We start from the raw sequence: 13,359 nt of genomic DNA, 5'->3' as shown, positions 1-13,359 counted from the left end.
GCTGCATTCCCGGTGCCGCTGCATTCCCGGTGCCGCTCCGTTCCCTCCGTTCCTGGTACCGCTCTGGCTCCCGGTGCCGCTGCATTCCCGGTATCGTTCCGTTCCCGGTGCCGCTCCGGCTCGGGAGCGTGGGCGGGAGAGGGGCCCGCGGGAGCGCAGGGAAGGGGCGGCCTCGGGGGGACGGTCCCCCCGCCGAACCCCCCTCCCAGCGAGGGCCGGATCCACGCGGGCCGAGGGGCGGGAGGCGGCTCCGAGCGGCGGTGACAATTAGCCTTTAAAAATGGCTGCTTGGAAGCTGTCAGCTGGGACGCGGAGGGGCTGCTAACCCTCCTCTCGCCGCCTCCCGCCTCCTTTCCCCGCAGGGCTAATAACGGAGCGGGGATAAGAGCTCTCCAGCCCTGTCCCCGCCCCGCCGGAGCGCGGTGCCGTAGCGGCTCCGGGCCCGGCCGCCCTCACTTCCCTGCTGGCAGCCGGGCGAGAGGACGGCGGCCCCCGCCTCCCTCCGCGCTCCTCCTGCCGCCGCTGCGTGTGTGCCGCGGGCACCGGGATACAAAGGAGAAGGGATACATGGTCCAGGGTGGCGTGTGCGCGGCCGCGGGGGCATATCTGGCCAGCAGAAAACACAAGGTCAAGAGGCAGCTCTCCTCCTCCTCCATGGAAGAAGACGGGAGCGATGAGCCCTGAGGAGGACGACGAGGAGAAGGGGCGGATGGCTCAGGGCTGCCGCTGCCGGGCTTCCCCTCGGGAGTGACGGGGCGCGGAGGGCTGAAGGGGCCGGAGGAGGCAGAGCTGGGGTCGGGAGGGAGGAGAGGAAGGCGAGGAGGAAGCGGGGGGTTTGAATCTCCCTGGCTGGATTATCTCCCCTCAGGGGAAGCTGCCATCGCCGGCCGCGCCTCGGCCCGCGGCCCCGGGGCCGAGATGGAGCTGGGCAGCGCCGGCCGGAGAGCGGGGGCTGCCCCCGCGGGCCCGGGCCCCTGGAGACCGCTCCCCTCCGCCTGCTGCTGCTGCCTCGCCTCGCTCCTGGATGTGAACAGCTGGCTGCTCTTCTACGGCTTCCTCTACCTGGCCCTCTATGCCCAGGTGTCCCAGTCCAAGTCCTGCGACAAAATCTCCTGCTTCTCGGGTCATTGTGTCAACTCCACCTGCGTCTGCGACCAGGGCTGGGTGGGAGACCAGTGCCAACACTGCCAGGGCCGGTTCAAGTAAGTCTCTGCTTATTGCGATTTTCTTCTTCCCGCCCCTATGTCCTTTTCCTGTCACTTTCGCTTGCCTTTTTTTGTTTGGCTGGTTGGTTTTTGTTTGTTTTGTTTTGCTTGTGTCTGCTATGATTTAGTTCATGTGTGATGGAAGTATGGCAGAAGTTATGGATGAAATAGGCTCCTCCACCCCTGAAAAGCACAGAACACAGCTCCGGCTGACTTCTTGCTGAAAATAGGCTGCTCCACTTCACGGGAACTGAGAGACGGGGAGAAATCGGCCTAAAGCTGTGGCGCTGCTGTCCCTCCTGGAAGTGACATGCAAATGACATGTGCACTTCATGGGGCTGCCCAGGGAGCAGAAATTAGTAGTGGATTTTAATGACTTCTCCTTCTGAGGGAGAGGTTTAGCTCCTTCCAGGGTTCCCTTCTTTCAGTTGTTTGAGCTGGGTTGGTGTCACTCAGGACAGCACAAGTGCAGCTCAGTGAAATGTGTCAAACTGAGTGGAATGTACATCCCTGGTGACCAGGGTTGGAGGAGAGCGTGGAAAATACAGAACACTAACATTTTTGCAAAGGAACGAGTACTCGGTCAAGGTCTAACTACCTTCTCATCATTAAAAGTCGGTGTGATACCGAGTCATTGATCAGTGAGAAGGAAGCATACCCTGACACTTGCTTTTCTATATGGAGTGGGAAAGAAGACTTAATTTATAGGGCTGTCATTTCCTCCCGCCCCCTTTGGGTATCAGTGTGAAAACTGCCTGTGAAGAATACTGCTTGCTGTTATTTCGCTATATAATCTTGGACAGGACATCTCATTTCATTCCCTGTAAAACACCCCTTATAAGCAGGAACTTCATTTATTAAGTATGTTGACACATATAGCTGGAAAATGTTCTAATATATAGGTAATAGCAATACATTGTTGAGAGAATGTCTTAGAGAAGTCAAGTTCTTTCTGTCTGGAAACTACTTTTTATAGGTTAAATATCAATAAGTGTCTGTTTTAAAATTGTGTCTAAATTTAGTTTTTCTCTCTGGAGTACTGAAATGAAGCTGTATAATTTACACCTTTTAAACGTTTAATACAAGGTAACTCGTTCCTAAATAAACAAAAGGTGAATCCTGTAACTTCTTAGCCTGGGAAGTTAAGGAGTCATTGAAGTCAGATATGTTGGCTGAAGTGATGTACACAGAGAAAGAACCAAATCACTGAAATGTGGTGGCTATTGCAACAGTAAGATGATAACCTAGCTAAAAAGCTAATAGAAGGCAAATATTATACTTTTTTTTTTTTTTTTGTATATGAACTTGATAATAAGGTTTTAAAGTTGCCCATTTGTTGCCTGTGTGTATTGGATGTGGAACAATGGGCTGATTTCGGAGCATGATGAGAGGAGGCCCAGGTGAATTTTCTCTGTGTATGTGGATCTGCAGAGCTATTATTTCCGGGCTACAAAGAGATCACTTGTATCCTTTGTCTTGGTGCCACTCATAACAAACCCTAATAGTGCCAGGACCAATGCAAATGGTAATTTCTTCGATTGCAAAGCTTGTTGTGAATGAATGAGTGTATTTATTCTCCGAGTTGTTACTGGGCCGTTATCCCATCCTTACAGGTATTATATTGCTTATCTTTTAAAACATCTAGGTTTCTTTCCCTTGGTTGTGTTTGCAGAGTGAAGAAGCAGCATGGTTACATTTTTCCTTCTGGTAGAAAGTTAATAATCCATCCCCACCTAGAGGAAGTTCTGTCTGAATGTTGGAAGAGCTCCTCTTCTGAGCTGAGCTAACACAGTGTTTAATTGAAGTGCTGTTAGGGGTTTTGGTGAAATCGGAATAGTTTTCTCATTAAATCCTCTATATTTTTTCATGCTTTCAGCTTTAGAAATGACAGTGACATTTGCATTATGATTTTTCTCACGGGAGTAAGCTGTTGGAGACCTATTTTTTACTGAGGACACTTTTCATAGCAGTGTCTTTGACAGCTCATCTTTAATCTTTATTCTTGGAAGCAAAGTATACTCTGCACTGAAAATAAGCATTCTAAGATTTAAAGCTTTTCAAGCCCTGTGAATTGGGGATGGAGTGAAATGTGTTAAACATGTCTTACATTTCTGCAAGCAGCAGCTCGGAGCGGTTGTATTTTGAATCCTGAAAATTCAGATGGGTGTGGAGTGAGTGATGAGCTCCGTGTATTTCCACCTGAAGAGTTGGAAAAAGAATGTTACTCTGCCCGATGGCTGGGTGACTGAAGACCTTGCTGATCTCTGTGGCAGCTGATGATTTGCCCTTTTTTGCTGTGAAACATTTGCATTTTGTTTCCATTTGGCTGCGAAGTATCCTTTGTGCTTTACCCCTAAGTACCACGGCTGGACTCTTGCAGCAGTGGTTTGACGAGTTCTGTCGGGTGTACATCACTTCTGTTCCTGTCATTAGGGATTATCATGAGGATCGTTTCAGAATGGCAAAGATTGAAAAGTGTGTTCGGCTATTAGAGCTGCATTAACAGCCGGTTCAGAGGTTGTAGACACGATCTGTAGAAATGTTAATGGAACCTTGTGTATTACTCTAAACATTTACAGGGTTTCCAAGTCGCAGCTGTTTGAAGTGGCTGCTTGTGTCCCTGTTACCCAAGATTTAAATTGAACTTTTAACGATTTAAATTGGACATGTGTAAAACTTGTCACTACAGTATTAGAAAAAATAGAGTTTCAAGGGTAGGCTTAAAACACTTGAAAATAAAAGGTTTTTTGGCTCTTTCCATGTTAGTGAGGTATGGTTGTTTTTGCTCTCTGGGAATCAGTGACTTGCATTTGCAAGTACCAGGAACATTGTGGCAAGAGGAGAAATACTCTGCCTGAGGGTGTCTTGAGACCATTAATTCTTTGGTGGGAGATGTGTAGTATTTTTGGCTTTGTTTTATTTATCCCTAAACTGAGTAACAGTAACATAGCAGAGAGACATCAAAAATAATTGATCAATCTTTGTAAGCAGGTGTCAGAATTAATTGACAATACTATGGTAACCTTACCTTTTCCCTGTAGGAGAACTACTGAGTAAGTAAACTGCTTTGCAAATGTTGCTCTGCACTGGATGAAAGAAGGGTGGGTGGGGAAGAAAAATAAGGAAGGAGACTGTCTAGCACCATTTTACCATTTTGTTTCTTATCTTCCAGGTTTTGAATTTACTCTTGTTATTGTGAAGCCTGTGGTAAATCATATAAAAATGCAGATGATGCTATCCTTACTGCAGTGCTTCTTAGTCAGTCACTTCTTAGAAAGATAAAGGCCTCATGTCTGGCTGGTGGTAAATTATTTTATTTTCTGTCCAGATTGGATATCTGCATGCAGCTCTAACTTTCTTTCATCTTGCAACCTTTCTTTTCCCTTCCATCCCTTCACCTCTACTCTGAAATAATGCAAAACCTTTTTTAAACCAAAATAAAAAAGGGAAATTTAGTCATAAAAAGAGAGGAGAAAGGAATTTTGCCAGGTGAAAGATAGGAAAGCCAATGGATGAGCAGGGTGCTTCAAGCAGCACAGTTCCCAAGATGTAAACTAAACCACAAGCATTAAAGGACAGTGTATGGTGTTGTTTTTGCTAGGTTGATTTATTAAAGAAGTGATGCATTTAATTCTACATCTTCCATTCTTTATTCTCTTCTCTGCCTTTGAATTTGTTGGTCAGTGACACTTTTCATGATGATACAAGTTTGGGGAGAAGGGAGAGGGAAGGGCTGCCTAAATCAGTTATGTTATGAGACTCCAGGGAATTTAGGGACACAAACATTATGAATGGCCCAACTGCAGTGAAAACTGCTGTCACAGCTCCTGTGTAGTTAGATGTCAAAGTCAATAGTCTTGAGATACAGCAGTGCAGGCAAAACCAGGTTCCATTAGTTTTGCTACTCATAGAATGATTTCTTAGAAGAAAAAAAAAATCCTCCAGGTTGAAGTAAAAATTTTCCCTTTCTCTACCTCTGCTTGGCACTCGTTTGTGGAAGAGCATTCAAGAAAACTTTGTGAATGGAATTTATCTTCCTCTAAAGTTTTTGAGTACTTGAATGACTGGAAATACCCACTGTAATATGCTGCCTTTGAAAAATTAGGCTGTGTCTTCAGATGTTTATGGTTATTTATTTGATAGCCATGAATGTGGCGTGTAATGGAGCAGAACAGGACAGGTGAGCACCTTTGAGGACCTACACTTCAGTTAATCTGCTTTACCTAGTCCTGGATGTGCAATTGTTATGGAGGGAGTAAAAGCAAATGAATCTGTTTGATTATTAAACCTTGCCTCCAGATGTTCTTATTGTACTTCTAAATTACCTCCTGCATGCTCTCCTTAATTTCTAGAGGTCCTATAAAAGACTCTGCATTCTTCAAGGACAAAACAATTTCCAGGTACAAGTACACTCACAACTGAAATGTTTGAAGGGTATCAAATTCTGTTATTCCAGGCAAAATCCTTATTTCTGTCTAAAACTCTGAATTCTGCTGTCTGCAGAATGACTCATGCAAGGAGTGTGTCCTTAAACCGCAGATTGTAAATGAGTGATAATGTTGTGTAAGAAGAAATCTTAAGAAAAGAAGTTAGCTTTAGCTGCAGCCAGTTGAAGTTCAGAGTGTTGTGAAAGGGGGTGACTTTATCCTTCACGCCTCTCTTTGATTGCATCTTGCTGGATCTTATGTAAGCATTAATATTCCTACTGAGAGTTGAAAAGTATCAACAGGAACAGCTCTCCCCACCTCCCAGCCAGCTTTTTTAAAGCTAGCTCAGTTTCCTCAAGTTACTTCACTTGCATAAGGCTCCTGCTGATCCAAAGGAGTTGGCAGCATCAGCAGGTGTAGATAGGGGAAAAAAAGTTTGTTACTTTTAGAATTGGTCTACACTTAGTTTTCTGGAACTTTAATGTAAAACAACTTCACCATTGAAGTGCAACTTCTATTTTACAGGGTGAAATCCCTGAGTCATGCTGTAAGTAGAAAAACTGTCTTTGTCATCAGAGTGGCCTGTATCTAATCCAAGAAATAATTACTCTTATTGACATCAGTGCAACTGAGTGTGAGATTTTGCACCTGTAAATTGCCTTTTTACAACTCAGCATGTGAATGGTAATAAAATTAAACTTCTGGAAAAGCATCGGTGATTATGATTTTAGTCTTATCTTATTTAAGTTATTTTTAGTTACAGTGCTCTGAAAAACTATTTAAATATGATTTATTCTCTCTATATCAAAATTTTAAAATACAATTATAGCTTATATTATAAAGATATTTTGAATTTTCAAAGAATTTTTTTGTAAATCTTGTTTTGAATGTAGAAACATGAACTATAAAATAATATTTAATGCCCCCCAAGCTAAGCAATCTTTTGAAAACTTGAATTAATTTTATTGTATTTTTTTGCCTGTTTATTACTTGCTGCATGAAATCTTTTAGGTTGGAAAACACCCTTAAAATCACAGAATCCAGCTACTGTCCTAACACTACCAATTTAATCAGTAACCATTTCAGTGGTTTTTAAGGGTTTTATAGAGAATACCTGAAAAGAGCTCTGATTACTTATTACCTCTTGCCTTTTGCAGGCTGTAGAGTAACTGAATTAATTTCTGTGTGAGTTGACTCCATGCTCTAGAAAGCATCTGTACATGTCTGATAACATCTCCACTGACTCAAAGCCCTTTGCAGACTTTCAAACTCCTTTCATAGGTCAGTTATCCTTACCGTGCTCTATAACCAGAAAAACAAATGCAGGAATTGCTAATACACAGATCTAATCTACCTTATTTTTTGTCTCTTTAAGTACCTTGTTATCTCATGCTTTGAGTCAGGTCTTCATTGTAGAACTTTTAGTAAAAATCTCTGTGTAGATGGAGATATGGCCAACTTTTCCTCACTGAGAATGGAAAGTTCCTTGAGTTATCTCAACATAAAACAAACTTTTCCCTCCTTGACTGCTCTCTTGCTTTACAACCTCCCCTATTTTATCAGTGTTCTTGAGCTATGACTGCCAGGACTAGATGATTTTGGTAATGGTCCTGCAGGTGGAATGTAAATGCAGAATAGCTTCTCCCCTGTTGCCTGGGGTCCTGTTGTGCAGTTGCAGCCAGTGCTTCTCACTTAGCACTCTGCTGGCAGCTCAGACCATGATTTTTTACCTCCAAATCCTCTTGGAGCTGCTGCATCTTCAGTACTGAAGCCCTGCTTTTCTCAAACCGGTCTATGAACTGAACACATCCTCCCCTGATTGGAGTGATAGGCAATTGGGAGCTACAAACATGTTTGGGTTTGGGATGTGCCTGTGCCTTTTTCAAAACACTCTCCTTCCCCCAAAGCAGGAAATAATTAGCAATGTCCAGTGTTCCTTCCTCTGTGTAAATCTGAGACTGTCCATAGGGGTGAATCTGAATGCAGGTTTGGCAGGGGGCTCACGGGTTCTGGAGCCTGGTTTGTTGGCAGGGCTCGTGTGTTCTGGAGCCTGGTTTGTTGGCTGGGCTCACGGGTTCTGGAGCCTGGTTTGTTGGCTGGGCTCACAGGTTCTGCAGCCTGGTTTGTTGGCAGGCTAAGCAGTTTGGTACTTAGGCAGAGAGGTGTGAGAACAGATGGTTGATGACCCTGCCAGCCCTTCAGACAGCATCAAAGGCTGGTTGCCATTGCTATGGCTGTGAAAAAAGCTCAGTTATATCAATGCATGCTTAAGTCTATCCATAAATGATACATAAATAGCTGCAAAGGTTATAGCATTTAATACTTAGTATGTTTTAAATTTAATTTGGCAAATAAATAGCCTCACACTGTGTTTTTTTCAGTTCCTTTAATCAAGGGGAAGGCATGATGATCATATTTTGGAAGGCATTACCATAGTTCATGTCATCTTTTTAAAATGAGTACGAGTAGTTTTTGGGAACTCAGTCTATCACACTGCACTAGAAATCGATTTAATTGTATCAAAATGTAGGCAGAAAAGGTAGGAGGTAAATATGAGATATTACAGGATTACCCTTGGGATATTCCTACACATCCTAACAAATGCTGGTGAAAAAAAGACTTTATTTTGAAACATTACTACACAGACAACAAAAATACATTGGGAAACTCCTGCAGTACTGAAGAATAATTATCTGTCAGTGTCTATGAAATTTGTTATTAGCTGTATAGTCTAGGCTTGGAAAACATGCTACAAAGTTCATGTAAGGAAAAATAAATGATGATGATGATACCCGAAAACACGAGCACTCCAGTGAATTGCAGCTGCTAACAGTAGTTAAAAGAAAACCACTAAACTATAAGCAAAGGTGTTTTAATGTGAGTGAACAGTTGGAATTTTCAAACCAGTTTTATAAGTTGTCCTCTAAATCTTAAAAACCTAATGAGTGGACAAAGCATTGCATTGATTTCAGAGCTCCATGAGGGCCAAGACCTTATTGAGAAATGGTGGAACTAAGCTTAACACAGTTTATTACTTAGTGTTCATTCCCAAGGTGCAAGACCTGCATTTGACTTTGGAGTTTGCTCCAGAGAGAAAAACCTCAATTTTTTAGATCTCTAAAAATAATTTAGCCACCAGCTATAGAATATTCCAGGGTAAACATATTAAACTCTGTTAATGCAGCAGCATTTTAAAAAAAATGAATTCCATGACACAATCTCTTTTAAATTTTAAAGCTTATATCACTTATCTGTAAAAAATGCATTCTAGCATCTGTTTGAATCAGTATTTCTGTATTTCTTAGCTAAGGATGAAAATGGGCTGCTACCACCTCTGATAGCAAAATATCTACTCTGTTCATGCTAGTGGTATTTAAAAACAAGCTAGCTGAAGAATATTTCCAAGTTTTAAGCAGCACATATCTGATAACCTTGAATCGGGCAGGGAGTTTTGAATCCAGCGTATTCTAGGTTTACCTGGCAACAGAACAAGTATTGAATTGCTTAAAGATTGGATGTAGACACATAAAATGATCACACTCAATGTCTACATTTTCTTATGGATTTCTTCCATAATTTATGTTCCCCAGTGTTTCATCTGTAAAAAGGAAATAATACTTCCTGTAAGTTTAAAGACTGGAGGTGATCCATGAGGCACAGCTAATAAACTAGATAAAATTTTAGAGATTGCATTTGTTCCTAGAATGTGATAAATATTAGGGCATGAAGTACTGTTGTCCAAACTATGCTGTGTATGTCAAACAGATCAGTAAAATCACTTCCTCATTAAGTCAGATAAAGCAAACCTTTAAGTCTGTATTACTGCAGAATAATAGTCTCATAATATAGATTCACTGGAAAAAATTGTACTTTGGCTGTCACTGATAAGAGTTGGTTTCAGAGGTAAGACCCCCCCAAAGATCTAATCCTCAACCCTGGATTAAATATTACAAACAAAATATTGCAAAATGCTGCAATACTTAATGAGTATTTTGAAGAGTTGCTGCTTTACTTGTAGGAATACAGTGTTCTATATTCGTCATTGCATTCCTGTGACAGTAACAAAGAATCCACATTGCTAATTTGTAGGTTGATGGCATTGATGTTATTACAGAATTGTGAATCTGAATTCAGTCTTTAAATGTAGATCTTTATTATAGACATGCACTTTCATGCACAGATTTTTGTTTGTTCCCACGTGTTTGAGTTTTCAGCCACTTCTCTGTTATATTGAGGGTTGATGACTTGACTTTTGTGGAAAAAAAGGTTCATATTGAATATGTCATGTAACTACTGGGATGCAGGAGCTGGGACTGTAGAACAGCAGTGTCACAAAAGGACCAGGTTTTAGCTCTGTCTGCTACCAGTTGTGGCAGTATAATATGAGCAGCAGTGGTTTTGGTCTTTTGGGAAAGAGCTGGGGTTAGCAATGTCATTAAATATTCTGGTGAGCTTTGCAGAAACTTTGTTCAAGGTGTAAGCAAACCACGAGGCGCAGTGGAACAAGAAGACAAATGGGCTTCATTGATTGCCACCCACAATCCTAGGACAAAGATAAATTAGTCAGAAAAATATCTTTCTATTCATGCTGCAGTTTAAAATACTTTCTTTCTTGTAATGGATAGAAGTGACTAAAATATGGTGAACTTAATTTGCTTGTTAATTAATCTGAGCTTTCAAAACTCAAGAAGACTTGGATACATTCTGACTTATATAAAGGAATATTTTGATATTTTCAGCTCAGCTTTATTAAAGTGAAACTGAAATGCTGATTAATCCAGCTGTAGGATATTTTGCACCCTTAATTTTTTTTTTTTTAATCTATAGAGTAAGAGTATATGTATGTAAAGGTATGTATTTCTCACAAGGAAATTTCTTACAAGCCCAGTTGATGAAGACGCTTTGGAGGACTCCAGCTAATCAAATGTGTCCCAAAGCAGGCGTGGGGAGAGGGAAATGAACTGTGAATGTTTCATGGGAAGCATCCCAGAGCTGCTGTCATGAAGCTGGGTGTGGTTGTGCTTCTCTCGTTATCGGCAGATCTGTTTTGCTTGTGTCATGAGTCTTCTCCAGTAGGTAACTGAAACCAAAACTTTGGACAGGAGCTGGAAGGTAATCCTGAAAAATGAGAAATACTGAACAAACAAAAGGCTGCTTTTGAAAACATACGGATTTGCACTTGTGTGCACAGCTGTGCTATCATATCAAGACAATTTTGTTAGAAAATATTTTGGCAGATGTTTTCTAAAACCTAATGCTGATATAAGTATTAAAATCAGAACATGTGTATTTAAAATCCACGCCCCGTTCCCCTCATCACCCCGGTGGTTTTAATACTGTAGGACTTTGTAGGAGAAAGCATCTATTTTAAACTAGAAATGGCATAATTTTTCTAGGGTTTTTAACTTCTGAAGTGGTTGCACTATTTTAGCTTTCACAGGGCAATCTGTATTCAAGGAAGGACTTGCCTCCACACATCTGTATCATACTCTACCTGGATATCTCATTTAAGCTCTGGGTACCTGCTTGTCACAATGGCCTTGGAAAACAGACTTATTTTTTGAATTGTTTTTAGGAAACCTGCAGTTGTGTGCTTGTCTAAGGTAAAATAACAAATAAATGGCTGAATTGAAATGGAAGCTTGGGAATAAATAAATAAATTTTTCTGTAAGTCTGTATCAGTCCTCATTTTGGGAAGACTGAACTGTCTTCAATCTTGCAAATATACAATTTAGTTTGAAGATCTTTGTTTTTCAGAGACTTCTGTGCAGCATAACTGGATACAAGAGAATATGAAGTTTATAATTCACATATGTAGATATAATATATACATGTTATTAATAACTGAGGAGTTTTGTGATGGTATTTTACACTGACTGTTTCAAACACTTTATATCATTCAGTAGGTATGTAGGGGGAGTCTCTGTTAATGCAGGTATAAATGCCAATATAGGTTAGGGATTGATGGATACTTAGAGAATTGATCTTGAAAAGGTGGACCCAGACATGAATGGTGGGATGAGTTTGTAACTGATCCCTGGTTTGTGTTTATTTTTTTTTAAGTGAGTGGAGGCAGGGAACAAGCAAGCCACAGCTTAATATATTAACTTGACAAAAGGTGTTCATAAACACCAACATTGCTGTATTATTTTATTTTCAATTTTATGTACATCCTTGAAGTGTACTTATGTATGTGGGCTTTGTAAGCATTCAGAAATCTGTTCTTTAACATAAAATTCTGAAGTGACAGACAGATGAATGTATGCAGAATATTCCTTTAGAAGTTAGATTTTCCAATTTAAATTGGCTGCATTTCTAAGAAGCAATTGGACTGAAAAACAGAGCCAGTACATGTTAGCTTCTCTTAGAATGATGAAAGCTTGCAATGCTACGCTGAAATGGAATCTGAGAACATCTCCCTCTGAATTTTTCCTTTGAGTTGTTGTGAGAGTTTTGAGGTCATGCAAAGTAAAGATCTTAAAAAGCCCTACCTGTTATTAATAAAAATCCCTGTGGTTGATCAGTTCTTTCACATATCACCTGTAGCTCTTCAGTCACTATTTTTAATCAACCTGATAAATGTCTTTTTATTTCCATCTGCTAATGAAAACCAAAGCAGATGAAGGGCACACTTAATCTTAGTCTTCACTTTTAAGTACAGCATTTGAGCTTTAGTCTGTTTTCTGCGATGATCTAGCACAGAATTCCAGTTTGTGTTGTAACTTCACAACCTACAACTTTCCTTATTGCCTTTATGTAATTCACTGGGTGTGGATATAAATTACTGTGATTCAAGGCTTTGAGAATGACAAAAATAAATATGCTAATTTTGATGAGTATGAGCATAGTCACAATTAATCTTTAGTGGAAGAAATATTATTTTTTGTTCTCATAATTATACCTTTGCAGGCCTAGACTTTGGTGTATCATATCTCTAATTCTGGGGCTACTTGAAGGCATCCTTTTAAAAATAAAACTGTTATGTGATGAAGGAAATTTTCAGGCATCTTGTATTTAGAAATCTATTTTGAGTATCAGCAACTTTTGGGGTTTTCATCTCTATTAAGACCATTCTTTTTTGTTTGTTTTATTTTGTTTGTTATTAATAGAGCAGAAGTACTGAGGAGGCTGGCTGAGTTGGTGCCACACTATAGGTAGGATAAGATAGGATATTATGCAAATTCAGGAATCTGTATTCTGGTCATGTAGTTTAAATAATGGGATACCTCTGTTTTGTGTGTTTCTGCTTTTAAGAATTACTTTGATCACTCTTCTTGAATTCTCTGGTCTTTGCACATTACATTCTCCTTTGTAGAATGTACTTGCTTTATAGTTGAGGTTCTAATCTAAAAGATCTTGTTATTGCTTCCACAGGAAAGTGGAAAATGCTGTGAAAAATCTGTATGGAGATGCCTGGGAGCCTGTGAACCATGGCTCTAAAGGGAATGATGCCCTGAGGTTCAGCAGGTTTGTGTGTGGGGCTGCTGCAGTGCAGGAAAAGCTGCATTTTCTGGTCAACACACGTAGGCACGACATGGTTCTTTTTGTGCACGTGCTCAACAGCATAAGATGGTGATGTAGTTCAGGGCATCTCTGTGCTTGATTTCAGTACTAACTCGGGTTACAGGCTGCACAAATCTGACCTGCTTCCTGCTGTGGACCTTAAAGGTCATCTTGTTCCAATCCCCCTGCCGTGGGCAGAGATACTTCCCACTAGACCAGGTTAC

The 13,359-nt window shown here is 40.8% G+C and overlaps 1 protein-coding gene across 3 annotated transcripts in view; it reads left to right on the top strand.

The window, feature by feature from the left end:
* The first annotated feature begins 306 nt into the window (after window positions 1-306).
* Window positions 307-13,359, top strand: part of ATRNL1 (attractin like 1) — a 435,468-nt gene continuing 422,415 nt past the window's right edge. For all 3 annotated transcript variants that reach the window (XM_033066085.2, XM_033066084.2, XM_033066086.2), the window contains exon 1: window positions 307-1,202. In XM_033066085.2, coding sequence (XP_032921976.1) covers window positions 919-1,202 — 284 coding nt within the window. In that variant the 5' untranslated portion in view covers window positions 307-918. The remainder of the gene's footprint in view (window positions 1,203-13,359) is intronic.

Source organism: Catharus ustulatus, chromosome 8 (genome assembly GCF_009819885.2).
Source record: "Catharus ustulatus isolate bCatUst1 chromosome 8, bCatUst1.pri.v2, whole genome shotgun sequence".
NCBI classification, from domain to species: domain Eukaryota; kingdom Metazoa; phylum Chordata; class Aves; order Passeriformes; family Turdidae; genus Catharus; species Catharus ustulatus.
Note: the sequence above shows the minus strand (reverse complement) of the source record. Positions and strands in the feature narration are given on the sequence as shown.